Raw genomic sequence first — 26,957 nt, forward strand, 5'->3', positions numbered from 1 at the left:
ATGCATCCTCTGTCCTCCTCCAATCCAGACGGTGTAGAGATTTCCCACTACTGAAAATGATTGTTTTTTAACATTATATAATTTCTCAAAAATTGTTCAAAAAAAAAAATACTTGACTAAAGATCAATCTCTTCACATCAGTAGCAAGTCAATTGTAATTAAAAGGTAATTAAACCTCTCAACATCAGTCATCAAGAAAAAAAGATCAGTCATCAAGAAAAGAGGGTTATCACCTTGTATGATTCTGCTGTTGTTATTGCTAATATACTGCATAATCAAGCAAAGTGGAAATTCTTTAAAACTGTTGTCAACTGGATTCAATTCGTTATACTAAAACCATCAAGCCCGCGGGGGACCTGAGCTAATAAATTACAGTTCACACACAATGGGGCCAGGCTACTTGGCCACGCCACATTGCCTCACTTATTACACACAGAATCGAAGCGACCTCCCTGTCAAAGTTATGCGAGGATCCCACAACAAAAGCCAGCATTTCTTTTACCCGGCAAAGTGCCGTCTGCCTGGACTTAAAGAGCCTAAAATGGGATTATTTTTCAGCTCCTTTTACACCCTTTATCTGGTCCTACCCCTTATTAATGAACGAGGATGGAGAAGAAGAAGCATAAACAAATATTGACATTGAATTTTCTTGTCGTTTAATGGGACTCTATGCCAAGCTATTTGGGTGCAGACTGCATAGTGTTCAAGTCAGGTAAAACCTACAGCTTGCTGTCACTTGACTGGGCATCATTTACACCCTTGCTAGGTTGCCAGTTTAAGTGTTGGTTTTAAGTTAGTCCTTGTAATTTCAACAAATATTATTACATCCCTAAGCTCATAAAATCCAATTATAACTTGGTAATGTAATTTCAACAAATATTATTACATCCCTAAGCTCATAAAATCCAATTATAACTTGGTAATTTTCTTCAATTCATTCTATTTTTATTTTTTAAAAGATACATATAATTAGATAGGACGGGGAAATTTGACCGGGAAAGAAGATATTTTTGGGATAAAAAACAACTAAATTAAGTATGGTCAACGATGTCCAAATGAATATTTGACTATTTTCTATATGGAACAATTAATTAATTATGATATACTACGGGGACTAATTTCTAATTAACTCCCAATTTAATCAAAGGAGTTTTTTTAAAAACAAAAATCTAGAATTTGTCAAAACCAGTATTGTCAGATACTTTTTTTCCAATTTAATTAATACGTGTAGTATATTTGCCCATGAATTACCATTCGAAGCTCTCTTTCTTGGCTGGTGCAGAAGTATTCTTAGGAAAGCTCCCTGCATTGTCAGATACTTTTGTTCCAGTTAACCGTGGAATAGGAGAAATGATGCAGAAGATAGAAATTCGACAGGAAGGGTTCGATGGGTCTAAATTATCCAGTATCCACGGCAGAAGAAATCACACCATAGGTCTAGGCGAGCTCGATCAACTTAATGTCATGGTCACTGAATCTGGGCATCATGCAGTCACATCCTTACCGCCCCATCACTTGGATTGTCACTCGTGAGCTAGAGCCTAGAGGCGGGCATATGCAATTCGTACCCTGGTGGGCACCTGGGAAGGATTACCTTGGAAGTATTAACGAGTTCTAATAATGGCCGACACGCAAAGTTTTGGGGATGTGAGGAACTGAACTCCGATGACAGAATTGATTTGTGGCTTCATTTCAATATGCTAGTACACAACAGAAGGAGCACATAATTAAATTTCAAATGCATTCATCTCCCCCTCCATCCAAAGCACTTCCAGTATTATTATTAAATTTTGTTTCTGTATCTAGGGGCAACTTGTGCAGGAGAACTTGCAATCTCTTGATTCTATTTGCCTTCAATTACACTTCAGAGAGAGAAGAAATATTTGATAGCATTGCATCAATTAAGGCGTTTGGACACCGTGAATGATGCCAGTCATATGATGACGTGCTCATTCATCAAATAAACACTAAAAGGAGAATGACGGTTTAAGATTGAAACAAAACATAGCATTCCTTTTCCTCCTATTATAATACAAGTAATAGAAATACATTTGATTTCATGGGGTCCGAGTTCTAAAAATTGACCCCTGTTATTTTGGAGCCCCAAGACAAGCTGGCTCAGTTCCTAACAAGCCAATTGCTGCAAAATTTTAAGACTCGTGCTCCTATAACGACTTTCATGAAGGAGGAGCGTATTCTTGGATTGCTGTCGCTAGCTTATTCCGATCCTCCTCCGTTTTTGTCCTAATTAAGAAAGTACGTGCCACAACACTATCATTATTGCCGCTATCATCACCCTACAATAAGACGAACCATCGGCTATAAGTTTCATGATAGACATGCTACATTAAACACTAAGATTAATATCTGCCATTACAGCAGCCTTCTATGTGATGGTTATGTGAATCTGTTAACATTCGCAGGTGAAGGCTAAACCAGGCAAAGTTTATATGCTCATAAAAGTGCAAATATAAAGAATTAAAACGCATTACTGCAGTGTGAAATATTGCAACAAGGGAATTCTTCTGTGGATTTGTCTTGATTCCTGGATAGAGCAAAGCATTAAGTAACACTTTCCCCACCTGCCATCAGCAAAAACACTACAGACAGTAAGTCCAAGAGAGAGTTGCACCGGAGTTAAAGTAGCAATTTCAACTAAGCACGATGCCATGCCTATCAAAAGAAAATAAATGCCTAATCATTTCGAACATACATCATTTCGAACAACAATTGTTGGTTTAGATTCTTTCGTGGACTTGCCAATCCCCTCTCTGCATTTGATGGAAAGCTGCCCTGGGCCCTTATCTTTCCATGTGTCCTCATCTGCCGGATCACTTGACTGAACATATCATGAGAAAAAAACCACGGAAATCATTCAACCACAAAGAAGGCAGCACAAGCAGAAGATGCAAGTCAAGACTTGACTGGCATGCAGATCATCTCAATTCATGAGGCAGATCAATTACGAGCATAACCAAGATACAGAATGGGGACAGCATTGGCATCATTTCAAGATGAATACAGAACTGCCAAACTCAAATCACACCAATACGCATTAACAACTGATACACTTAGAATCCTGGATATTCTGATTTTGGGAGAATTGAAGTACCACTTGTCACTACACCCCTTAATTGAAACCACAAATACAGAGTTTGGTTCAGGGCTTTTTTTTAATCATTATTTTTAATCTTTTTGTTACCTGTACTATTAATTACTAATGCTGGACCTTAAAATCTCATGGAATGCGTGAAACATGAAATGATCTTCATTTCAAAATCAATGATGAGATTTTTGACATAGCATTAGATAGAAATATTAGATGCCAAACTAACTAATTTCATAAAAAAAAGGGGCGAGGAGAAAGTTAGATTTGCTGGTATGCATGAGCAGAAGACAACTTTCTTCTACTATTAAAAGTTGATAACATTTACATAACCTTACCCCAAAAATAAAAGCTTCGCAATGCAGTCTCAATAAGTACAATATGACATGTCAATTACCTTCACATAGAGCTTGCACTTGACTTCATGGACTGTCACAATACCCTTCTCTACAGACTTCTTCACAGATGGACTGCCAGGTTGCTGTAATTCATTTTCTGGTAAAAGAAAAGGGTTTAACATCAACATAAAACAAACACTCGAGTGGGCTGGGGTTTCCAGGCTAGAAGGAATATTATTCAAATAATATGAAAAAAGAACTGTCTACCATTTAAGATTTCAAAGTTCTAATAAACATGCAAACAACCTGTGCAAATCCAGCTTCGAAATGGATCAGAGCTAGAACCAGTAAATCAGACCCACATCATGAAAGCACAAACTTCACAGAGCAGAGAGACCATTCAGTTGACTGAATAATCAAACATTAAAATTTCACGTGTGTGTGTGTGTGTGTGTGTGTACATATAACACAACATATCAAATCCAAGGAATATAGGAATTGATAGTTTAATGATTAATGTCTTCATTTCCAGTAAACAAGAACAACTATTTTGTCTGCTTATGCTGTAGAGAAATAGTAAAAACAACAAATACTCTCAGAAATACAGCAAACTCCCAAGAGTTACCTTAATACACTCAACTATCCTCTTCCAATATTTCACAACCAAGTTCAAAGTGAAAATCTAATCTATTAAGAGTGGTAGTTCCATGGTCTTCAAAAGTTGAGAAAAAAGGACAACAGACATAAAACCACAGATCAAAATTGATTTCTACATTTGCAGCATGTTCCTTTATATCTTTAAAAGCATCAGGCTTGCAATTGAATAAACTCAATAACTTACAATACTAATAGCCTGAACAAGTCTCTGATCCAATTTTCCAAAAGGAACCAACAAGAAGGTATTCACAACATGCCAATGTTTTGAAGACTTGAAACCAAATTTCAACTAGCAGTATGTGAAACAGGTAAGAAGCCCAGTTCACACTTATGCACATAACATGATTATCTCAAATAATGCATGCATGCACAAGCAGCCAATTGATGATAATCATAAAATGCATAGCAGGTTTAACTTAAAGTAATGGCTTAAGAGAATCTCAAACAATGAAAAGGAAATTCTTCTTTCTCTCACCATCATCTGCAGTGTTATGGTTTGCAGGGAAGGAGCTTTGGCCACCTATTTTTTTTTTTAAAAAAAAACAAGAAGTCAGATTTCATGTCACTTCCACAAAAGCAACTTATGACTATAATCTATATAAAAAACCACAGCAGAATCACTAACGAATTGTCATATCTGCATCTTTGTATCTTATTAGCTAAAATATTCTTGACATGGTAATGTTTATCACATTATTTCATTAATCTTCATTAATCGTTACAATCTTTAGGTTTTGAAGAGTTTAAGAAGAGTCCAATAAACAGTGTGGTAAATTAGACAACTTATAATTTGACTATTGGATCAAGCTGAAATTTTAATAGAAAATTCTGAAGGCCCTATTTTCAATTGGTTTAAAATTCTATGATGATCGGAGATCAAAGAGGCTTTCAAATAAAGCTCAAAAGTTACTTTTTAAGATTGTTTTTATATGCCTTAGTGTGTTTGACTTCTTTTTTTCTATTTAGATTAGGCCTTTTAATTTAATTAATATTTTACTCTTTGGAAATCCTAATCCTAGATGGATTCTATTAGGTAGATAAGTTTTAATTAGAAATCCTTTCCTATAAAGGATTTTAGTTTTAACTAGAAATCCTTTCCTATAAATGCCTTTTTATCTAACTAATATAAATAAAGATGTCTAGTTAATTTTGAGACTTGGTTTCGAACTATTCAAACTTTTAATAAAATGTCGAAGAATTTTCTATAAATTTCTCTACAACTTAGGTCATTAACCTTAGAGCTTGAGAATCCTAACTTCAATCCACACCATGCACCATGTCAATTAGTATCAAAGCAAGTTGACCTCTTTGATTGATGGAGACAGTAGCAACCCACTTTGCAATGTACGAGTGGAGACCCACTGTGGCGCTGTGCGGGCTCATGAGTAGATTAAGAACGGAGAATGGATTGATTGGAGCAAGCCATAGCAGGTCTAAATCGGCTAATAGGTGACGCAAACAGGAATCACAAAGAGAAAAGGAACATGCTTGGAGACTTTCTTGGAGGCTAACCTTACCTATGACCTATTCTTGAAATTCCACCTGGACAATCACTTGTCTACGTGGAGGAATTTAGTAAAAGCAAAATTTCAAAGTTATCAAATCATGTTGAAGATAACATGACCAAAGAGGATGCCGACAAACAATTTTAGTCTTTTTAAGTTGGAGAAGATAGTGGCTAATGATGATCTTTCAATCAAGAATGAAGATCTCGGAAGTAAGAATATGGAGGACATGGTAATTTTAGACAATTTTCCTAAAGATATTATGAAAGATTATGTCGAAGTTTCTTTGTATTCAAAGGTTGAAATATTGTAGGTCATAGATGATGAAAAGGTCAAGTTTGAAGTAAACAAATGGGTGAAGGAACTAAAGGTGGAGATTTCTTAGGAATAGCAAGTATAACATTATATATGGATTTTTCTTTAGCATGCACACATCATAACTTAAATTTTGAAGTTCACAGGTCAAACCGGGTTTGAAACAATTCCGAAAAATCCTTTTAACATGAATATGTTAGCTAAAATACTATATTCAAATTATTTGTTCCTTTGGAATAGAAAAGTTCAATTCTTGACAAGTAACTCAAGGCCGAGTTTCTCAAAAGTAAAAGGGGACTAACGTGGGCGAGAGTTCTTCAATATTCTTGGTATAATAATGTTTATTGTATTATTTCATTAACAATTAAGATTTTTAGGTTTTGAGAGATTAAGAAGCGTCTAAGATGAAGTTTTGGTAAATAAAGCATAACTTCTAATAAAACCATTAGATTGAGTTGAAGTTTTAACAGAAGATTCTGAAAGCCTTAATAGGTTAAAATTTCATGATAATTGGAGATCCAAAAGGTATTCAAATAAAGCTCAAAAGTTATCATGCAGCATTGTCTTTATTTACTTTATTGTACTTGGATTGTTTTAACCTGTTTAGATTAGAAATTTTAATTGAAATTATGTTTTACCATTTTGAAATTCTAATACTAGATGTATTCTATCAGTTAAGTAAGTTTTAACTAGTAATAATTTCTATAAAGGATTTTAGATCTAACTAATATAAATAGGGATATCTAGTTTATTTTGAGATTCAGATTCAGAATTTTAGAGTTTTCTCTAAATTTCTCTACAGCTTGGGTGTATAACCTTAGGGCTTGAGAACCTGAGCTTTTATCCACACTATATGTTGTGTCAACATCCCATCTACAACAGTTCTGAATTCAGTACTCTCTAGTTGTGAACAGTCAACTCATATTGACTTTCCTTCACCCACTCTCTGGACTATATTGCCACACCATTAGACACCAAGGTGCATGTAGCAAGGTCTGGTAGGTCTTATGGGAATACCTTTCACCATCCAGTTCACAATATCACAGAACTGTTGTCACCTTTAAAGGACTATCTTCATCTAGATGATCAAACTAGAACCAAGACTCACTTATAGGTCCTACTTGAGCATGGCAAATATTTCCAATGTCACAAATGTATTTTTCCATTTTCTCTGGCACATAATTCATCTTAGCAACTTACTACTGCTGGTGTGAATTTATAACCTGTGTAGCATTGAAGTAAAGCAGCACAAAACCTACCAAACAAAAAAGATGTTTGAGTGTTGGGAAGTGCTCCTAAACTTTGGCTGTTGGAGAATGTTCCGGAGCTTTGATTAAAGGAGAAAGGTGTTTGACTGTTGGAGAGTGCTCCTAAACTCTGGCTGTTGGAGAATGCTCCAGAGCTTTGATTGTTGGACAAGAGGCCAGGGCTTTGAATGTTTGAGAAAAATCCAGAGCTTTGGTTGTTTGAGGACAAAACAGAACTTGAATTGTTCAATAATAATGAACCAGAACTTTGACCATTGGAGAATAAACTAGAGCTTTGGCTACTAGATGATACTCCTCCAGAACTTTGGTTGGCAGAAAAGACACCAGAGCTCCAGGAACTTGTAAAGCTTGTACTGCTACTCGGTAAAGCAAACCCGGTTTTTTCTTGAAGTAATTTGCTCTCATTATTCTTTATTTCAGGCACTAATTTCTTTTCAGCTGGAAGAGAATCAGCAACAGGCCCTCCTTTTACAGCATTTGCTTTAAGCCAGCTGACAACTTCACTAAACTTCTCCTGCAATTAGAGAGAAGATCAAAGTTTTTATAAATGCATTTTACAATATAAAGATGAGTGCATGCATATCCCCTTTAATGCATACTAAAGGATGTTAAATGTTACCATAATGTTTGAAGCATGAGCAAGGTAATCTCGAATCCCATCTTCCCAGAGTTCATCAGGATGGTTCTTCAGTTGCGTTTGAACCCAACTATTCAAAATCGAAAGAAGTCCCACAAATTAAGCCTATAATTTCAGGGGGGGTATACAAACAAGAGAACGCATCATCTTCATCCAAATTAATCATTGAAGCAGAAACTAAGTTGACCAGATAATGAAGACGCAAAATTGTTCAAATACAAAGAAAGAAATGGACCTGGCAAATTGGTTATTGAGAGCTCTCACATGCTGCTGTGATGAAGCAGCCCGTTTTGCATCCAATGGTGGCAATGGAGTCGATTGTTGCTGAGATTGTTCAGGTCTATGAATATCAAATAGCGATCCTTCCATTATTCTCTTATTCCGTAACTGCAACCATAATGAGTGTGGCACAATCAGCCTCTAAAACATGATTGGAGGTCAATATCAAAAAGATGTAAAATAAATTATTCTTTCCATGAAAAAGCATAAAAGCCAGCAGTGAAAATAACAAAAACTTAGTTGATATGGAATCGTAGTTTTGATTTTGCTACACAATGAGCTCAATTAAAAATTCAAAGATATGAACAAATGCAACCAAGAATCTCACTAAAGCTCCTTAAAATGCATTAACATAAAATACATAGACCGTCTAGAAACAAAAAGAACTAAATTTTAGCCCTAATTTCACTTTATCATAAAAAAATATCAATTAAAGCACTAAATTCTTCAAAAACTCAAAACGAAATTCAAATTCCCAATTTAAGCTACAGCCCGCAATTCAAAATCCAAACTTCATTATTACAAAACCAAAGCAGAACTAAAGAAATGTTTTTTTTTCCCCTAAAAGCACAAATAAGTATATCCTTTATCAAGTAAACAAGACAATCAAGTAGAATCAAATTAGGGTTTTCTTTAGGAAACTCACTGCCGTGTCATTCGAGTCAGGGACTGGGTCTGAAGCGGCAAATCGTTTCGCTCCTTTCATGATTTCTTCTTTTCTTGAAAAGCTGCAAGGAGAGAAAGGGAACAAAAATAGGGTTTTTCTTGCTTTTGAATTATTTTTTCAATTTTCTTTTTGCGGCTTGTGGTTAATGGTGGTGAATGATGATGCTATCTTTTTCAAAATTTGGAGATTAATTTAATAAAAAAGTGAGGTGATTGTGACCGTCTGATCACGTGGGGTACTAAATTTCAACTGGGGCCGTTGGATATTGTGGACACATGGCCCATCTGCATCGTGCTATTTTTTGCCCCCCACCATTACAGTTTGCCGGAGGAGTTAATATATATATATATTAAAATTATTAAAAAAATTATTTAAAATAAAAAAATTCAAAATTTTTTAAACACTTTTTAAATATAAATCTAAATTTGTAAATATTTACAAATTTTACCAGCTCATCGGATGGGCTTTGAGCCCATGATATCATTTGGTGAGGGGGTGGGGAAGGAAGTTCTTGAGAGCAAAACTGAAACAGATTGATTTAATAAGGCTTGTGAATATAAATTATCCTGAAAACCTCAATTTAGTCCCAATTTTATACTCATTTTCAATTGAGTCTTGAATTTATAGATTTTATCATTTCCATTTAAAAAATTATCGATCAAGTCTTTTTATTAGTTTGTTTTTATTTTTTTTCAAATTATGCCATTTTAGTGCATAAATAAGCGCATCAGACGTAAAAGTTTAATGTCGATGGAAAATCACTTTAGAGCATAAAATATGCAATTAGACTTAAATTATTAAAATAATTTGACAAAAGGACACAAGCGATAAATGTAAGACCTAATTGATAAGTTTTAAAGGTTTGGGACTAAATTGAGATTTTTCCAACATTGTTCCATTTCGGATTCCAACTGGAGGGAAGTTTGCGAAAAAATAAAAATAAAAATAAAAATAATCCTTGAAAACAGTTCAAGGCGGTTGGTATGCCTAAATGAGATGAGGAAAATATTTAATTGAGCTGACAAAAGCTAATCTAAATATATCCATGATGATAAAGTTTCTCGGGGCAGAGAAACCATGCTTTCATGCTATCACGTCACTATAATAACTTCGATTAATAATTTGCGTGGAGCAGCAGCACACTTTCTTGACAAAAATCAGGAGGACGATGGGATGGGATGGGATGTCACTCCTCGGGGCATTCGATCATTTGATGGGCCACTTCCGTGTCTCTGTATTTGAAACTTCTATGGAACAAATTGCCAGCCATTACGAGGAAGGATCATCGACATCAACCGTTAGCTGCGGAGGAGCGGTTGCCCTACCAGTTGACATAGGCTTTAAAGTTCACATGTGGAGGCAACCATCCCTTTAATCTCCATATATTTCTGTATTGAACATCAAACTATGCAAAAGGGCATGCCACATCGACCACAAAAAGAAAGAGAACATTGCTCTCCTATTTCAATTTAAAAAACATAGAAAGGTAAATCAGTTTCACCACTGAAATTTTACATTACAAGTAGCTAGCATGTCTATTCTCTCTTTTCTTTCCTGGCCTGATATACTTTTCTTATTCCTATCCCCCATGCCCCTCCTGGGTTTAATGAGAAACCAAGAACAAATTCGAGGAAAAAATTACAAATAAGAACAAATAAATCTATGACCTTGGTCTTCAAACTAAGGGCCTTTTTTCTTCATCTCCTTCACCTTTCCTACTATCTGCTTGACTTTTCTCTTCTTTAAAATGGGACTTCCCATGTCTAGGTGCACTCCTACTGGGGGGTTTATAATCTATAGGAACCATCTTCAATATAATTCCCATGGCGATGAGCAGCAGCCCTGATCCATGCTGCTCAGTTAATGGCTTTGTGAATATCATGTATGACAGCAACAAGGTAACTGCCTTTCTAGCAGTTGTTATCTGCATGCCAGTACAAATCAGAGCCCACCAGTTAGATATATCATGTAAAACGCGAAAACATGATCCTATAATAAGGTGGTGGAAATATTTCCGATTAGCTCATTTTGATTCTTGTTTAAAAAGCTATTGAATCCCCCATTAGGCTTCCAAGTGAAATATTCCGATACAAGACATGTTGAAGTCGGGAACAAAATGCAGAGTTTACAGCTATCCAGAGGGGGAGAAAAATGGACTTACCATGGCAGTGGTAGCAGCCCCAAAAATGGCAATGAGGGATAGAACAGAAATTTGGCCAATGAATGTGGCCATGGCTTCAAATACTAATACCCCATACACGTAAGGATGCTGCAATACATACAGCAGCAATGATCAAAGGATCTTGGCAATAGAAACAAAATTTGTAGTAATCATCAAAAGGAATAATATTAGACATTTAAGGCAGTGACAATCTGGGTTTCTGATAGTAGATCATTTATTTTAAATACGTTATACCAGGAGAATAAGTAGCTGGAGTAACAAAAATCTTAAATCTGTTTTTATGTTCAATTGGCCAGAAAAGAACTCATGAACTGTCTTCCCTTAACCCAAACAAACCTCTTGGTAACATAAATTCTTTATTTGTCAATCAATAGGTATTTCACTCTCCCCTTATCAATACTTTAGTACAGAATTCCTAATTTTTTAAAGCAAGTTATGTCCCCAGTAGAGAAGCTTGTTAGAAAATAACCCCACTAGAGGTTTGACTAAGTCAGGGGACGGTATTCATCATTTAAATAAATGAAGTGGACTTTCAACCACCAAATCATTGATTTCTCCTAGGAACTTCCTTCGATTGTGCATACCCGGCACGTTAAGTGTAACTTAACCCCAACCATTTTCATTGCAGCCCCACATGTACACGAAGGATTTCTTTTAAAATTAATTTATAAGTGCATGGAAGATGACAAAAACTTGTAAGAGCATAGTTCTTTACTTGAGCACAGGATTTCCAAGCCTTAAACAGCTCTCCAGTCAGGATCATCGGAGGAAGCAAGAAAGGCAATCCAACAACTGTCGAGCAGAACAGCACCTCGATCTGTCAAGGAAAAAAGAAAGCCTAATGAAATACTATTTTTTTCCAAATCAATTTTGCATTTATGTACCAACAGAATATTGAGATCACCTGAGTGGTGTCAGGATTCATGGTAAATATTGCTTCTTGCAAATTACCCATTAAAGAATCCATAATTAAAGCACCAGAAATCATCAGGACACCAATTATGCTAAAATTTGGCGATGTTTGGGCATCTGCCAAGGTGAAAAGGATCAGACCGATGACCAGAAGCAGGGCTGATATGTATTCATGAAATGGATATTTTCTTCTCAGTCCTGGAATAAAGGCGCCCATTACCATAACTGGCAGTACCTAGATTCTCGAAATCACCAAAACTCACAAATTACAGAATAAGAGACAAGATCCATCTTAAATTTCTTCAAGATTTCCACGTATTCAAATGCAAGCAACATAAGTTCAATTAAATATTACTTCCATATGTACATAAATCTTTTTAAAATAAGAACAAAACCTTTCACGACCTACTTAATAAGACATCAGATTAGAAGACATGAATATAAGTTTAAAGCATGAATATAAGTTTAAAGAAGAAGAGGTTGATAAGAACTGAGTTCACCTTGGTGGATTTGAACATGATTTGAGCTGGATAATTGAGAAAGGCCAGGGACCCCTTAGTCAGCCCATGAGAACCCATAAGAACAGCAGAGAGTTTCCAATAAGTTTTCCATGGATTCACCATTTGCTTGGGGGTAAAACCCTGCAAGTATATAAGCACCAAGTACACAAATCCTTGTACAAATGTGAAATACCAACCATAGCTGAAAACTCGAAAGAAAAAACAAACATGCATAAGAATTACTACATGACAGAACGAAACTAGAAAATACTATCGATGGTCATGTACCTGAATTGAAGCCGATTATACACATATTCCTGGAATTAGCCAATGAAAGATGCGAAACGTCAATGATCAGATCAAAGGTTCAAAAATGAGAAGCAAACAAAAACCAACCAGAAATTTACCAATATTGTAATATTCGATTTTCATAATTTAAGGTCAAAACGAATAAAACAGTATACAAGGAACACCCAGAAAGAAAAGAAAAATCTTTTTAGCAAAATAATGACCATAAGAAGACAGTTGACTTGGTAAACTTTAAAAAACAAAAAATTAAAACGCACACGGCCACCTCTGTTTGGTTGCAGAGAAAACAAAAATCATGAGACTTTGTCATCGATTAAATCCAAAAGCTAAAAACTTTGCTTTCCGTTAGTTTCAATCTCAGCAATCGAACAGAGTATAGCAAAAACCTTAGAAATAAATCGATGCTCACAACATAAAAATTTAACCAATTACACCAAAAGGAAAAGAAAAACAAGAACAATTGGCCATCGAAGTGAAAAAAAGAAAAAGAAACAAACAAACAACATCTCCACACTTTATAAAAAAAAAAAGAAACAAACAACATCTCCACACTTTATAAAAAAATCCCAAGACGATAAACAGTGACAAAGGTCTAAAACAAACCTCGCAGACGCCATTAATGAGATAGCCAAAGAAGAACCCAGAAGAGCAAATAAGAAACTGTTGCCATTTAGGGCGATCGGATAAAGAAATCCCAAACAAAGACCTCGCTTGATCCTCGCCCTTCATTGTTCAATTCAACACTGCAAACCCAGAAAAAAAAAAAGGTACAAAAGGGCGTGTATCTACAACGGGTTGCTTGTTTGTGTCAACGGTGCATGTGAGTGTAATTGACAAAAAAAAAAGATGGAAGGGAAGTTGATTTGGTCGTTGATTCAAAGAAGAGATGTATCAAAAGGGTGCTGTTTAAAAGCCTCGTAAAACCTCTCCCTCTGTCTAGCGTGATAGTGTATAGTCTGGGTGGTAATGGAGGTTGAGAGAGAGGGTTTTAAGAGGGAGGGAAGTAGCCAGGAAGAGAGATGAAAGAGAATTTTTGTTGGTGGGGGGGGCTAGAGAGCCTTGAATGAGCACTTAAAGATATCAAATTCCATGTCAAACGTTTTCTCGCGACAAGATTTGGTAGTGACAAAAGGGTTGGACCGGCACTATTCCTTCTTCTGTTTTTTTTTTTTTTGTATGAATAATTTATAATTGCATGGTTACAATTTGTATGCCCATTAAAACTAAAACATCTTTGCAATTGCTGCAGATTTATTGTTTCTTCGTTACACAGTGACAAGAAGACAAAAAAATAAAACTTGGAAAATATTTTAGTATTTTTATAATTATTTTAATTTAAAATGAGAAGTAATTTGGTATTTAATCAATTAAAAAATAATAAATAACTAAAATATAAAGTGAAACGAAAAGAAATATCTTTAAAATAAAAAAAAAATTAAGAAAAAACCCGATTAAATTGAAACAGGCCCACCTGACTCGAGCTGATTAGTCTGAAGCAAGTGCAGTTGGGTTTATAATTTTTTTTTAAATATAAATTTTAATTTTGAACCGAAAATTCTCCCTCAAAATCAAGTCAGTTGCGAGAGGCTTCATTATCCCACATGCCATTTGCACCATAAAGTTGTGAGTTGAATGTTTAGAATACTCCAATTCCAGCTGGAATGAGATGGCACCCTAGCTGCCTACAGTGTGTTTTATTAGCTTATTATTTGACTTTTAATTATTATTTGATATTCTTTGCAATTTTTTTTTTAACACGCACCACACCATTCCTTGACCTTTGGTATCCTAGCTAGAGCTAAATCGATGTAAATCATCCCACGTCACTTAAAAAGGTTACTTCATCCGCGTTAAATTACTCCTGCCCATGGTGAAAATGTTTTTTTATATTAAATTTTTTTTCACTTATCCAATTATATTTTTAAATATTATTTAATTTATTTAGTTTTAAATTATTATTTTAGATTTTTAGATTTTTTTATGTTCTGATATTAAAAATAAATTTTATAAAAATAAATTTTTTTTTAGTATATTTATAAAAAAAATATATTTAAAAAAAATATCTATCACACTATGAAACAACAATTAGATTACTTGACTAGAATTCTTAACCTACTCAACGAGGTTCATGGGAAAACAAAACAATAAATTTGGCAAGCTAACAACCCAGATTATATTAAAACAATAAAATAATTATATTTTGATTCCAAATAAATTAGGTGATGTCTAAAAATGTAGTAATGTTTATTTTAAAAAAAAAATGTCATAAAAATATATGGAAATAATTTTTTATTTTTAAAAATTATTTTTAATATCAACACATTAAAATAATATAAAAATATAAAAAATAATAATTTCAAAACAAAAAATTCAAAAAAACCACCCAACACAATTTCAACTTTTAAAAAAAAAAAAAACAAACCACCCCAAAATCTATTAATTCAGCCCTTGCATTAATCATCTAGAAACGCAAAACGGCTTGACTGGCTAATTGACTTCCATGGCAACCCTCTTAAATGGTCAATGAAACTCCAATTGAAAGGCTCATGATTATCTCCAACCACATAATTTTTCACGAGGATTTGGAATTTATTTTTTATAAATTATAACCTGCCAAAAAGACAAGGTATAAATTAAAGAAACAGTTTTATAAGGATCAGCTACACAAATCATGGATTTCGTTGAAAGTGTGGTTGTTATTATTTTTTAAATATTTTTTTATGTTAAAATATATATTAATAATTTTTTATTTTTTAATAATTATTTTTAATATTAATATATCAAAATAATTTAAAAACACTAAAAATATATTAATTTAAAGTTAATAAAAAAATTAAAAAAAATTAAATTTCTTAAAAATATTTTTAAAATACAGAAACAAACAGGATCCAAGAGCAATATTTAATAGGCGGATAAGAAATGGTTTTTAAAATATTTTTAATTTAAAATTATATTAAGGTAATATTTTTTTAATGTTTTAAACTATCCAATCAAATCAATCAAAAAATACTTAAAAAATATTAATTTAAAATTAAAAAAATAATAAAATACAATTCAACTATTTAGTAACTAATCGGCGACTAGGTCTTTAATCCACAATTTATCGCTTGTGGGTTTATTAACTATAGGTGCAAATAATGCACGGGAAATGCGGCGAGATATTGAAATTTGGAGTTAGAAATACCTGTCGGCAACCTGGACCTGTTCCGTGTGCGAAGAGAACATATAATTTTGGACAATGACTTGTCAAAACTAGGATGTGCCATCCAGAGCTGATTCCTCCCTTTGTCTCTAATTCCACACCCAATCTTCTTCCTCCACGAACAGGTTTGTTTCAAATGGGAAGCAGCGGTGGCCGAGTGGAGTGTGCTTACTTGTTTGGGTTTCAAAAGCTGTCGCCGTCGAGGTTGATGCATTAATTTGAACGCCATGGGAAACGGTCTTTGGGGCGGCCACTCCCTCTATATCCACTTCAACGTTCCTGCCTCGAGAGACCTGTGTTGACTAGTCTTCTCAAATTTTAATCTTTTAGTGTGAATATTTTGACACTACTCTAGATTTAAAAGCAGGAAAATAAGAAATTTGAATAAAGTTTTTTTTAGCTTCAAGAGGAAGGATATCTCTGACCTTGTAGTTCAAAACTGGTTTATCACCAAATTAATTTTAAATATAATAAAATAATACGTGATATTATGGATGTATTTTAAAATATATATTTTTTAAATTCAAACATCCAAACATAATGCTTGCATTGCGGGTTGCATTTTAAATCAATCTCTAACTTGAAAAAAATGCAATATGAATGTGTTTTCATGTATTCTTTTAAATTGAGAAACAAGGAAATGTCGTTTATAATTTATAAAATAAATTAAAAAATACATGAGATTTTATTATCACTATACAATGCTAGTCTCGTGAATTAAATCCAGAAGATTATATGAAATGATTAAAAAAACTATCATTGTCTAGGTTTGTTTCACATGGAAGAAGCAAAGTGGCGGAGGGGGGTGTGATTACTTTTTCAAAAAAGAGGTGTTAATGATAATTAAATATTAAATCGGAAAGCTAATTTTCATATAAAAACAAAGAATAAATGCACTGACTATCATTTCTATTTTAAGTATTTTAATTCATTTTATCCTGGGGGTTAAATGTTGTTGCTAATAATAAATGATTTTTATTTTTATACCAACCTCATAAAATACAAATAATTCATATCAAATATAAAAGGAAGAAAATTGTCACAAATCAAACTAATATCTTTCTATGTGTAATTGAACTAAAAAAAATGTACAACAATATTTAAATGGAAAGAATTAATGAAAATGAGTATAAGAGAAAAGGCTTAGACTTTGATGGGTCAAGCCCGCATATGGGTATTCCCCAACAAGCCATAGCAAAAACTGCTGTTGATCTTTGCCATCAATCGACTGCCTAGGCCCAACTAGCTTGTAGTTATGACACCTGCAAGCTTGCTACTAGAGTTTTATTTATTTATTTATTTATTTATATTTTATTTTCGTGACTACATGTTAAAGCTTTCCTGATGATGTAGCTCGTAAAGTTGAAACGACCGCCATCAATGTAAAAAACAAGGGGAACTTGACAGCTTCAACCATCTTCCGAGTAATTTTAGCTGATGGTTGATTTCTGACAACCTCGTACACAATTAGAATTTAGAGGATGGCGACATGATTGGTTGTGGTTTTGGCATGGGCAGGATAAGAATTCTTTTTTGAAAAAAAAACTTATTTATGGAAAATTTACTAAAATTTAAGGTAAGTTAAAGGTTAATTCATTGTTTATATGAATAGTAAAACCAACCTCATGTCATTTAAATATTAGTATATAGCTTGCCCGTTGCGTTGCATGCCTAGTTGATTTTTTCAAAGTGTAACAAAACAATGCTCGAGTGTTGTAAATGTATTTTAAAAAACATAAAAGAATAATAACTTGATATCATAAAAAAAGAATTGAAAAAAATAATAATTGTCGATCTTCAAAAATTAAAATGTTAAAAAATAAAATTTTAAAAAAAATTATTAAAACCAAAAAAATCTAAAAACATTATATCAGCGAACTTGAACGATGAAATTGAAAAACATTAAGATTATAAATTCAACGATGAAATAAAAAATAAATTAAAATTTGATAAAATAACTAAGAATCAAAATTTGATGAAATGGCTAAAATTATGAAAATACTGAGGATCAAACCTCAAATATCATTAAATATTGAATAAGGCCACAAATTCATAAAAGAATCAAAAACATAAATAAAAATAAAAAGAGTGAGGATAAAATTTGAAAAAAAAATATTAAAATTAAAATACAGTATTTTAAAACTCTACTTGATCTGATGGGTTGACTTATAACCCAGGGGACCCGAGATTTAAGTCGGGCCTTGTTTTTTTCCAAAATAAATTAAAAATACAATAGGAAGTGGAAAAAAAGAAGAAGAAATGTATGAGAATGAAACTAAAAAATACTAGCTAAAAGGAAGAAAAAACCAAGCAAATTTATGTGAATTTTGTGAACCTGGTTTTATCTTTCAAAGCTGCAACATGTTAAATTCTACATTTGGGCTCAAATAAAAAGCTAAATATCAAATAAAAAAAATAATACCTTTTAAAAGAGAAAGATTTAACAAAGAGGATAAAAAACCCAATGCAATATGAGACTAATTTAATGTCAAAAGTTGACAATATGAGACTAATTTAATGTCAAAAGTCGAAATAAATAGATTTAATTTAATTAAAAAAATCATTTTAAAAGTGCTAGATCTAGCAAAATAAAATAAAATAAAATAAAAATTCAATGAAACCATGTTATTACTAAAAATTCAAAAAACTCCAATTGAAAGTGGGAAAAAAAAAATCAAATGATGAAATTAAAAAATTAAAAAACCAAGCAAATTTGACCAAAATCCCTAACCCTGGATTTATATCTCGTACTTGTAACCCTGTAAGCTCTAGACCTAAGCTTAATTAAGAAGGTAAACACCCAATAAATTTAATGTTGAAGGATAATTTTGTAAAATAAAATCAAACTAAAAAAATTTAAAAGTTAAAAAATTCAATAGGAAAAAAAATACAAAGGAAAATGAAATCAAAAAACAAACTAATTATATAAACCATTTGAAATCAAATAAATAAGAATTAAAAGAATGAGGATCAAATAAAACATATGAATAAACCCATGGGGTAAAATTAAAAAAAATAATTTTATAAATTATTTCAAATAAAAAAATTTCAGTCAAAAGCCAATTGAAGTGTCACATTGAGCTTTTTAAGAATCAAATTTAAAAGATAAAAAAAGCCATAAGGTATAAAATTGAAAACAAATTTATTTTTTTATAAATTATTTTAAATGAAATAGTTACTAATAAAAAAATCAAGGACGAAATATGAAGAAAAAGCTAATTAAAGGGTTACATTGATTTTTTTTAGAGACAAGGTCCTTATGTAAAATGAGGAGAAAGGAGAAAAAAAAAAATGGCCATTGACGTGATCCTGATCAAGTAAGGACCATTGAGAGAATTCCATCATTGCCATGAGCCATGTTTGTTTCCTGAAAAGTAGTTTTCAGAAAACAACTTTTCAAATTTTCTCGTGTTTGTTTGTCATTAGAAAATTTGATAAACAAAAAATATTTTTCGGACAATAAAAAATATTTTCCAGTCAACGGAAAATACTTTTTAGTGAATGAAAAATAATTTTCAGTCAAAGAAAAATTTGGTTTGGTTTTCAGGAAAGTGTTTTTTTTTTTTTGCTGTATTTGTTTTTCGGAAATTGATTTTTAGAAAATTATTTTCTAAACTTTCTTGTGTTTATTTGTTGTTACGAAAGTTGGTCAACAAAAAACACTTTCCAGTAAAGGAAAATTTGGCTTGGTTTTCAGGAAAGTGTTTTCTTGAAAAATTTGGGCGGAAAACACTTTTTGAAAGTTGTGAAAAATTTAGAAATGTCATTATTTACTGATTATATCAAATTTAATCCTCAAACTTTTGATTGCTATATATATTTTGTTTTGGATATTTATTTTTCAATTTCATTTCTTAAAATTTAATTTTTATATTAACTTTGATTCTCATTTTTATAATTTTTATTTAAAAAAAAAACATTTCTACAAACAAACAAAGCCTTAAAAGTCATTTTTTTGACCACGTAAATTAATCATACATACTGTTATAAATTTGTTAGACCCCACGAAGCTCTATATTAATTATTTAAATAATATTATATAACCGGTAAAAGATGCAACAGCCCCTCCTTTAATTTAATAATTATCTAAAAAATCAAAAGGAAGATACATAAATGCCCTAGCACTCTCGTCTTTTTTTTTAAAAAAAAAATTCAGGGTAAGTTTGATAATTCACTACGTAATTGAACCTGAAACATCAAAAATACCATCAAATGATATATATATATATATATCGACTTCAATCCACAGGATTTTAGTTTTTTTTATAATGTTAATTTGTCTCGTTTTCGGTTAAAGAGAAGAAAAGAAATCTATAATTCTAAGCCCTAACATAAGGGCCTCGCAATGTCAAATAGCTGATATACAAAAGTTTTGATAGACTCGGTCAGGCGCAGGCATGAAATTATGTTTAGCCACTTAGAAGTACATGATTGAAGAGACAAAATCCCGAGGAAACTCGACGAAGAACTTGGTATCATTCCACAAAATTTAAAATCTGTGCGAGTTTTTATTTTTCTCCAACGTAAAGTTGGTGCTCTGACTGCCTCAGGGTGTCTTTAATCATTTCATCTAATTTGCCCAGCTTCAAAATGAGTGAAACAACCTTGAGTGATCCAATAATTAACAAATGGATTTAATTTAAACAGTCTACTAATACATTAATTAAGCAGAATATAATCAAGTAAGAATTCGTCCACCAAGGAATTGAAGACCTGAACTTCTAATTCTAGAGCAACCTCTTCTTTTCCTTGATCCACATTTTCCCACTTCCCACTCTTCTCCATATCCTTGACGTAGACATGCCTCCTCTCCACCATCTCCCACCCCAAAGACATTTCTTTAGGCTGCCCATCAATCCATTCCTGAGCTACCCTTAGCTCCTGCTCAAATTCTTTATATGATCCAACCATGCTTCCAACTGCATTATTTTCTACAATTTTCTCCTTGAAGAAGTCCAACAATAGAGTACTATCTGCCTCAGACGCCAAGCTTATTGTCGATTTGACATGCTTAAGCAGCTCCTGTGCATGCTTTTCAGTTCCATTTTCTTTAGTTTCCTTGAAATCGTTTTCATTATCACCGTGGATAGACACTGAACAATGTTGCACGGGGGATTCATCCTCCAACTCTGCCATTGCAATTCGCTTTTCCAGGTCTAAAGGGTCTATTTGAGCCAGGCTCTCAAACCTTCTGATCGTTTGCATAAGCTTCTGTTTAGTTCCTGTTGATCACATATTTCAAAATCTTGTTAAAATATGAATCCCAACTGGTAAACAATAACAATTTTATTTTTACTCGCAAAATCTTGTTCACATTATCTTTAGTTAGTTAGGCTACACAACGTAGCTATATCTAGTGTGGGTTAATAGAGCTCGGTCCCATCCTATCAAAGCTCCTCTCTGGACCCTATTTCAAGGGCCCATAACTTGGCTCTAGTTGCCTTAGAAGTTTTCATGGAAGAGGCAACCACGTTCCTGTCTAGCAGGTCACTTAATCGCAAAATCACCGCTCTAGAAGAGGCAACTACGTTCCTGTCTAGCAGGTCACCTAATCGCAAAATCACCACTCTTTATCAAAAATTTCATAAAGTGTGGAAACTGTGTGTGTGTGTGTGTGAGAGAGAGAGAGAGAGAGACAGAGAGTTGTTAGGAGATGGAGAGAAGGATACCTTCCACGCGGATAAGACTACGTTGGAAAGGAGAGCCAATCTCTTCTTCTTCATCCTGGAATGGACAATCCAGAATTGACACAGGGCTGGATTGCTCCTTCTCCTCCTCATTTGGCCACTCCTGTTGCATTACATGAGCTATTATTAAGTATTAATGCATGAAAGTAGCAAGCATCTCTACGATAGAAATTAAAACGCAACTAGGAAAATGGTCTCTGGAGACAGACTCGATAATTACAGTAAATAATGCAGTTGGTACATATCCGAAAGTCCATCATAAAATTGGATGCCCCATTTCAATTCCCTACTCTCAATGATTTAATTTGATTTGATATAATTTTGAAAGCAACAAAATAATAATGTCACATGATCACTGTTGTCCACGACACTCGGGTAATTCGCCATGTCCATGCATTCAAATAATTCGAAACTGGGTAATCCTAGTCTTGTCATTTTATTGCCCATACTTTCCAGTGCCCCTGGGCAGAGTTCACTACAGTACTTGACTCCTCATACCTATACATGAATTGAATTATTTTCTTTGGCGACTTGTAATTTATCCAGCTAGGTTGAATTTTGAAATATATGTAATGTTTTATTTAATTTTAAATGAATTATTTTTAGATTATTTTAATATGTCAATGTTAAAAATATTATTTTAAATAAAAATATTTTAAAAATTAATATTTAAACATCCGAAAACTACATGGGTGATAAATATTAACCAAAACACAAATAAAGATGCAAGTCTATTATCCCCCCCGTCTCTTAAAATTAACGAAACAAATCATTAGATTTTGGATAACAATGCCTTAACACACCATATAATATAATCTATTATTTTTATAACACCATACTGTAATTTCGCTAAAATCGATCAATCATTGTCTTTGCAAGACAAAAGAAAAAGGAAACAATTGTTGCCAGAATGGCAAATCCCAAGACTGGGTGAGTTGGCCAAGTCAACCAACCGCAAGACAACAGCAAGACATCTGTCCAGCTATTCAGTTAATTTTAATAATCCCAATTGTTAGCGTAGATTAATACTTCCCTAGAATTCATAATTGTCCAACTACGAGCCCACCAAACCCTATCTCTACATTCTTTATATATATAAAAAATCAATATCTGCATTATTCTCCAAGCAGCCTACCAAAACTCCATGTCACCGACGGAAAAAGTAGTGAAATTGGGTCGCACCTAATGACTAAATTTCAAAATACCCATGCCAAATAATAGTAAAAAAAAAAAATATTTGATAAACTATATAGTATATACAGTCCCATATACCATGAAGAAGCCTAAATACTCCGTCTCATTTCATCGCCGTAGATGCCGCAAAGTAGACATCATGCAGCGGTATCGGAGGCCTCGAAGCACTCCATGGTATTTAATTCCAAGTTCCCGAGATGCACCGTATCCAGTTCCCCATAAAAGCCCACATGAAAATGCCAAAAATCCCCAGCTACCATATTTATGTAACTCTCTAATATCCCCTTCAATTTTATTTTTTTTAGGGTTTTTTTAGGGCATTTTCAAGTTAGCCTTGACGCCTTAAGATTGACTCTACTTCTTGATCCTGATTGCAGACTCAAATTTCCAGTCAAGAAGTAAACTACGCGTATGGAATTAAAATGCTGCAAGAAATCACATTTTCTTGACTCGATTTTGAAGAGAATATAGGAGTTAAACTCGTGTCAATTTTTTATTGGAGGTTAGCAAAACCACCAATACCATTACCAACCAATTATAGGAGAAATCCACCGGCAGACAATTGTACACTGGAAACCTTAAAGACAAACTTTTCTCACTAACCTTCCTGTTTGTGATGGAATCCTGACCGCCTGATACGCTCACTCCGTCGCTGACTTCCTTGATTATTAAATCTTTTCTATTGCAAACGGAGTCGTTTCGGCAACTGTTACACGTAGAATTACCACTGTCAACAGTATATTCACTCTCAGTAGTCCAAATGTTACAGTTACAGTTACTGTTACTGCTGAAGCTTGTTGAAATTCCGCTTGTAATTTGATCGGACAGTTTATCTTGTTCCTCCAAGAACTCACCGAACAATCTCCACCCTCTGATCTCATTGCTTTCTCTACATTGACCATGTTGATCAGCTGCTTTTCTCCAAAAGTTCTTCTTAAACAGCTTCCGTGAAATACTTCGAGGTAAGAGTCCCTTCCTGGTTCTTGACGGTGGCGGAGACCTCAAGGTGGAGTTGGGTGAGGGGAATGGGAGTAGTTTAACGGCCTTCATAACGGCAACCGACGCTTTTTGAAGAGCTGAGATTGTAGTAGAAGCTGCTTTTGATTTACTTCTTTTGAAAATCTGCCTTGGTTGCTGCTGCTGCTGCTTGGTTTTGAGGTCTATTTCGAGGAGAAGCCGGACTGTTGTGCAGCATCGACGACGAGGAAATGACTTGAAGCCGTTGGATGAGCATGAACTTTGATCATCAAGAAGATAATCTTTGAGCATCAAGGGTTTTGATCTTTCAATCGGAAATGATTTTTGCTTAGAAGAAGAAGAGCTAGAGGCCATTGTCAATTGAGAATTAATTATAAGTTGAGAAAAATGATCAAGCTAGCTAGATTTAAATCTTAAACAGTACTGAAGTAAATGATGGGAGACAGATACAGAGAAAAGGCTGCAAGAAGAGACAAAGAGGCATTTAAAGAGGGAAATGTAGGAAGGTTGCATAAATTCACCAGCTATGAGACGACAGCTTTTTAGCAGTGCAGACACTTAAAACTTACAGAGGGATGGTGGTGGGGAAGTGAAAGAAAGAGGGAGGTAGGTTCCAATTCCAAAGGGTGAAGATCTCAATGAGAGAGTGAGAAGAGTTAAGGGAGTTCAGTCTTTGCAGAGGTAGAAGAAGCTTGGATGGTTCTTGTTCTGGTGTGTTGTTTTTTTGAATCTTAAGTTTGGTTATTTTATTGCTTTGGTTTGTGTATTTAATGCATTTTTTGAATTTTATGAACTGGCTGTACTTTATAACCTAGCTAGTTAACTTGTGGATAGTAAGTTGTATTTTTATACATATATTTTCTCATAAATACCTTTATCTTTACATCCCAGGACCTTAGTTTTTTTTATTTATTAATTGAGATTTTTATTTTTTGAAATCATTTAATTATCAAAAGATCACAGTATCATGTACAAATGATTCTGAACTATAATTGGATTTTATAAATAACCAAGTATATTAAGAGTTATGACTGCATGGGATTAAAAGCTAGAAACACGTATACTACTGTAAACAGGGGTGCTTCGATTTTTCCTTGAAACATGCCAAAGGCACCCACCTAGATTTTATTTCGAAGTGTATGTAAGTTTAAAAAAACTATTTAAAAACATAAAAAAATTTAATTTTTTTTAAAAATATGGTTTCGATGACCACTAGTTGACCTTGAAAAATCTTGAAAATGATAGTAGTTTGACTGCCCATTTCTTACGCTCTTTGGCACGTGTGACTTGTCCTGAAGTTCAGAAGAGCGGAAGCGCGAAAAATGATCAGCTGTTAGATTTTCCTCTTGTTTAATTGTTTATTCGACGAAGGGCAATCGAAGGTCTGAAGAAGTTTTTGTTGCGGCCTTCGATTTTCTGATAACTAATTAATGGAAGATTCTTTCATGCAGGGACAGGGGAGCTTTCCATTAACGGTTAGCTACTTCCTCTTTATCATCACCATATGATACATAGATCCACGAGGCGACAAACCTCGTCACCCATAGAGGACAAGATAGCTGTCCTGTAAGAAACAAAAGCGTATTTAATATATATATATAATATGTTATGTTTCAAGATATATATATATATATATATAATATGTTATGTTTCAAATGTCATCATTAATATTTTTTCAATCCAGTGGTTTAGATTTAGATGAGAAAAGTAAAATAATGACGAGTTACATTGGTAACTAACCTTATTTATATTATGAATCATAGTTAATTGCGATCTAATCATTTAAGAATTTGCTTGTTCAGAACAAAGTTGGCTATGGATAAACGGTTCTATAATGGAAGTAAGCTTTCTTTCAAAGTTAGAAATAATTTACTAATAATGTACGAAATAATTTGAAGATGAACAAGGCACGCGTGCCTGGTGATTCATATGATCATGATTTCGATTTTCCACTTGCAAACCAGGAAGGAAACAACATGATGAGTATATATGCGTGTAACTATTCTCCAAAGCAAAAGGTAAAAAAACAAAATGAGTACTTCGCAAATTTTGAAGTTCTTTAGCTCTGGCTAGGGTATGGTCTTCCCAACAGGACCCATGCATGATAGTGTGGTCCTGACCACGATTACTTGCCCTGGTTAATTAATTTCATAGTTGCATGGATTGGAAGCTCACTGAATACGAATTTTACATGTAAAACATAGTTCGGTATATCTTTTCTTGTTTTCTTTATTTTGTTTTTTTTTTTTTTTTGACTCCAACGGGTGAGTATTATGTCCGCGGGTAGAAAATTGATAAATATAAATGCTTGCATCAATAGAATATTTTCATGGATATATTTAAATGAATTTTTTTAATTGAATATATTTTTACTGTATTTATTGGTGAACACCGACATAAATATTCTCTCACTATGTAATACACAATTGCACTTCATTACATAACATATTTATTGATTGTATTATCTTATGTTATATCCGTCTAAACATGTTATTAGATCAACATAAACTAATAAATATTTATTTAACAAAAACTAAGAGGAGCGAAAATTATTATTCTCATCCTCACAAAATATTATTTATTGAATTAGTTTTCTTTCTTTTGTGTTTTTAAAAAAATTTAGTTTTTTTTTTAAATTTTATGCTCTAACATTATATTATTATATTATTGGGTATTGAGCTTCATAATTTATTTTGAATTTATTTTTATATGGTTATCTTAATCTTATGACCCGTGTTGTAACCCATTTCGGACCCCATAAAAATAAAAATAAATAATTAAAAAAAAAAACTGAATAGTGTCATTTTAACACTATTTCTTTTCCCAAAACTTAAAGCACCACGCCCCCATTGGAGACTTCACCCGGTGTCTCCTTTGCTTCCCATGCGCAACAGAAGGCCCACGCGCAATAGCACGCCGCTCCTCTTTGGCCTATAAATATTATCCTCAACAAGGGGTTTTTTTTGGTTGGAAGGAGAGGGAAGGGGAAACGAAAAGAAAGGGACAATTTTTTAAACGAGAGGGGAGAATTTTTAAACAAAAGGAGAACTGAGGGAAGATGAAGAAACTGTGAAACAGAGGGAGGGAAATACAAACACACCAACACTGCCAAGGATCGTCATTTCTTAGCCCCACCATCTTCTCCCCTCGTTGCAGCACCACTGAAAAAAAAAAACAAGAGAAGAAAAGCCGTCCACCGCCCAAGCCACATCCCAGGCCGG

General features: G+C 33.5%; 3 protein-coding genes across 5 annotated transcripts; all 3 read right to left on the reverse strand.

The window, feature by feature from the left end:
- Nucleotides 1-1,870: 1,870 nt before the first annotated feature.
- Nucleotides 1,871-8,945, reverse strand: LOC105128993 (uncharacterized). Of its 3 annotated transcripts, none has more exons than XM_011030870.1 (9): nt 8,752-8,945; nt 8,062-8,246; nt 7,809-7,896; nt 7,181-7,703; nt 4,577-4,621; nt 3,504-3,601; nt 2,714-2,839; nt 2,493-2,582; nt 1,871-2,297 (listed from the first exon to the last, which is right to left on the reverse strand). In XM_011030870.1, exons 1-9 carry the CDS (start codon nt 8,809-8,811, stop codon nt 2,178-2,180), a joined length of 1,335 nt encoding a protein of 444 aa, XP_011029172.1. In that variant the 5' UTR covers nt 8,812-8,945; the 3' UTR covers nt 1,871-2,177. The 3 variants fall into 3 exon arrangements, with proteins under 3 accessions (XP_011029172.1, XP_011029171.1, XP_011029173.1); XM_011030869.1 differs by having other exon boundaries at nt 3,504-3,604; XM_011030871.1 differs by having other exon boundaries at nt 3,504-3,604; nt 8,062-8,213; nt 8,752-8,944.
- A 1,263-nt stretch (nt 8,946-10,208) lies between these two features.
- Nucleotides 10,209-13,737, reverse strand: LOC105128994 (UDP-galactose/UDP-glucose transporter 2). The gene is made up of 7 exons (XM_011030872.1): nt 13,279-13,737; nt 12,655-12,683; nt 12,367-12,568; nt 11,859-12,101; nt 11,670-11,771; nt 10,934-11,041; nt 10,209-10,696 (listed from the first exon to the last, which is right to left on the reverse strand). The coding sequence occupies exons 1-7, from the start codon at nt 13,402-13,404 to the stop codon at nt 10,448-10,450; spliced, it is 1,059 nt and encodes a 352-aa protein (XP_011029174.1). The 5' UTR covers nt 13,405-13,737; the 3' UTR covers nt 10,209-10,447.
- A 6,599-nt stretch (nt 13,738-20,336) lies between these two features.
- LOC105128995 (uncharacterized) lies at nt 20,337-24,577 on the reverse strand. Its single transcript, XM_011030873.1, has 3 exons — nt 23,362-24,577; nt 21,547-21,667; nt 20,337-21,099 (listed from the first exon to the last, which is right to left on the reverse strand). The coding sequence occupies exons 1-3, from the start codon at nt 24,088-24,090 to the stop codon at nt 20,537-20,539; spliced, it is 1,413 nt and encodes a 470-aa protein (XP_011029175.1). The 5' UTR covers nt 24,091-24,577; the 3' UTR covers nt 20,337-20,536.
- Nucleotides 24,578-26,957: the final 2,380 nt, after the last annotated feature.

Source organism: Populus euphratica, unplaced genomic scaffold, assembly GCF_000495115.2.
Source record: "Populus euphratica unplaced genomic scaffold, PopEup_1.0 scaffold48.1, whole genome shotgun sequence".
Lineage (NCBI taxonomy): Eukaryota > Viridiplantae > Streptophyta > Magnoliopsida > Malpighiales > Salicaceae > Populus > Populus euphratica.

Excerpts from the sequence above, each read along its gene's own strand:
- LOC105128995 (XM_011030873.1), bottom strand. The coding sequence starts at position 24,090 with ATGGCCTCTAGCTCTTCTTCTTCTAAGCAAAAATCATTTCCGATTGAA. Across the intron at positions 21,668-23,361 it reads ATTCCATCACAAACAGGAAG|GAGTGGCCAAATGAGGAGGA; the intron begins GTTAGTGAGAAA and ends GTAATGCAACAG. Across the intron at positions 21,100-21,546 it reads TAGTCTTATCCGCGTGGAAG|GAACTAAACAGAAGCTTATG; the intron begins GTATCCTTCTCT and ends TGTGATCAACAG.
- LOC105128994 (XM_011030872.1), bottom strand. The coding sequence starts at position 13,404 with ATGAAGGGCGAGGATCAAGCGAGGTCTTTGTTTGGGATTTCTTTATCC. Across the intron at positions 12,684-13,278 it reads TCATTAATGGCGTCTGCGAG|GAATATGTGTATAATCGGCT; the intron begins GTTTGTTTTAGA and ends GGCTAATTCCAG. Across the intron at positions 12,102-12,366 it reads TCATGTTCAAATCCACCAAG|GTACTGCCAGTTATGGTAAT; the intron begins GTGAACTCAGTT and ends TCGAGAATCTAG.
- LOC105128993 (XM_011030869.1), bottom strand. The coding sequence starts at position 8,811 with ATGAAAGGAGCGAAACGATTTGCCGCTTCAGACCCAGTCCCTGACTCG. Across the intron at positions 8,247-8,751 it reads CTGACTCGAATGACACGGCA|AGGCTGATTGTGCCACACTC; the intron begins GTGAGTTTCCTA and ends ATCATGTTTTAG. Across the intron at positions 3,605-4,576 it reads CCATAACACTGCAGATGATG|CAGAAAATGAATTACAGCAA; the intron begins GTGAGAGAAAGA and ends CTTTTCTTTTAC.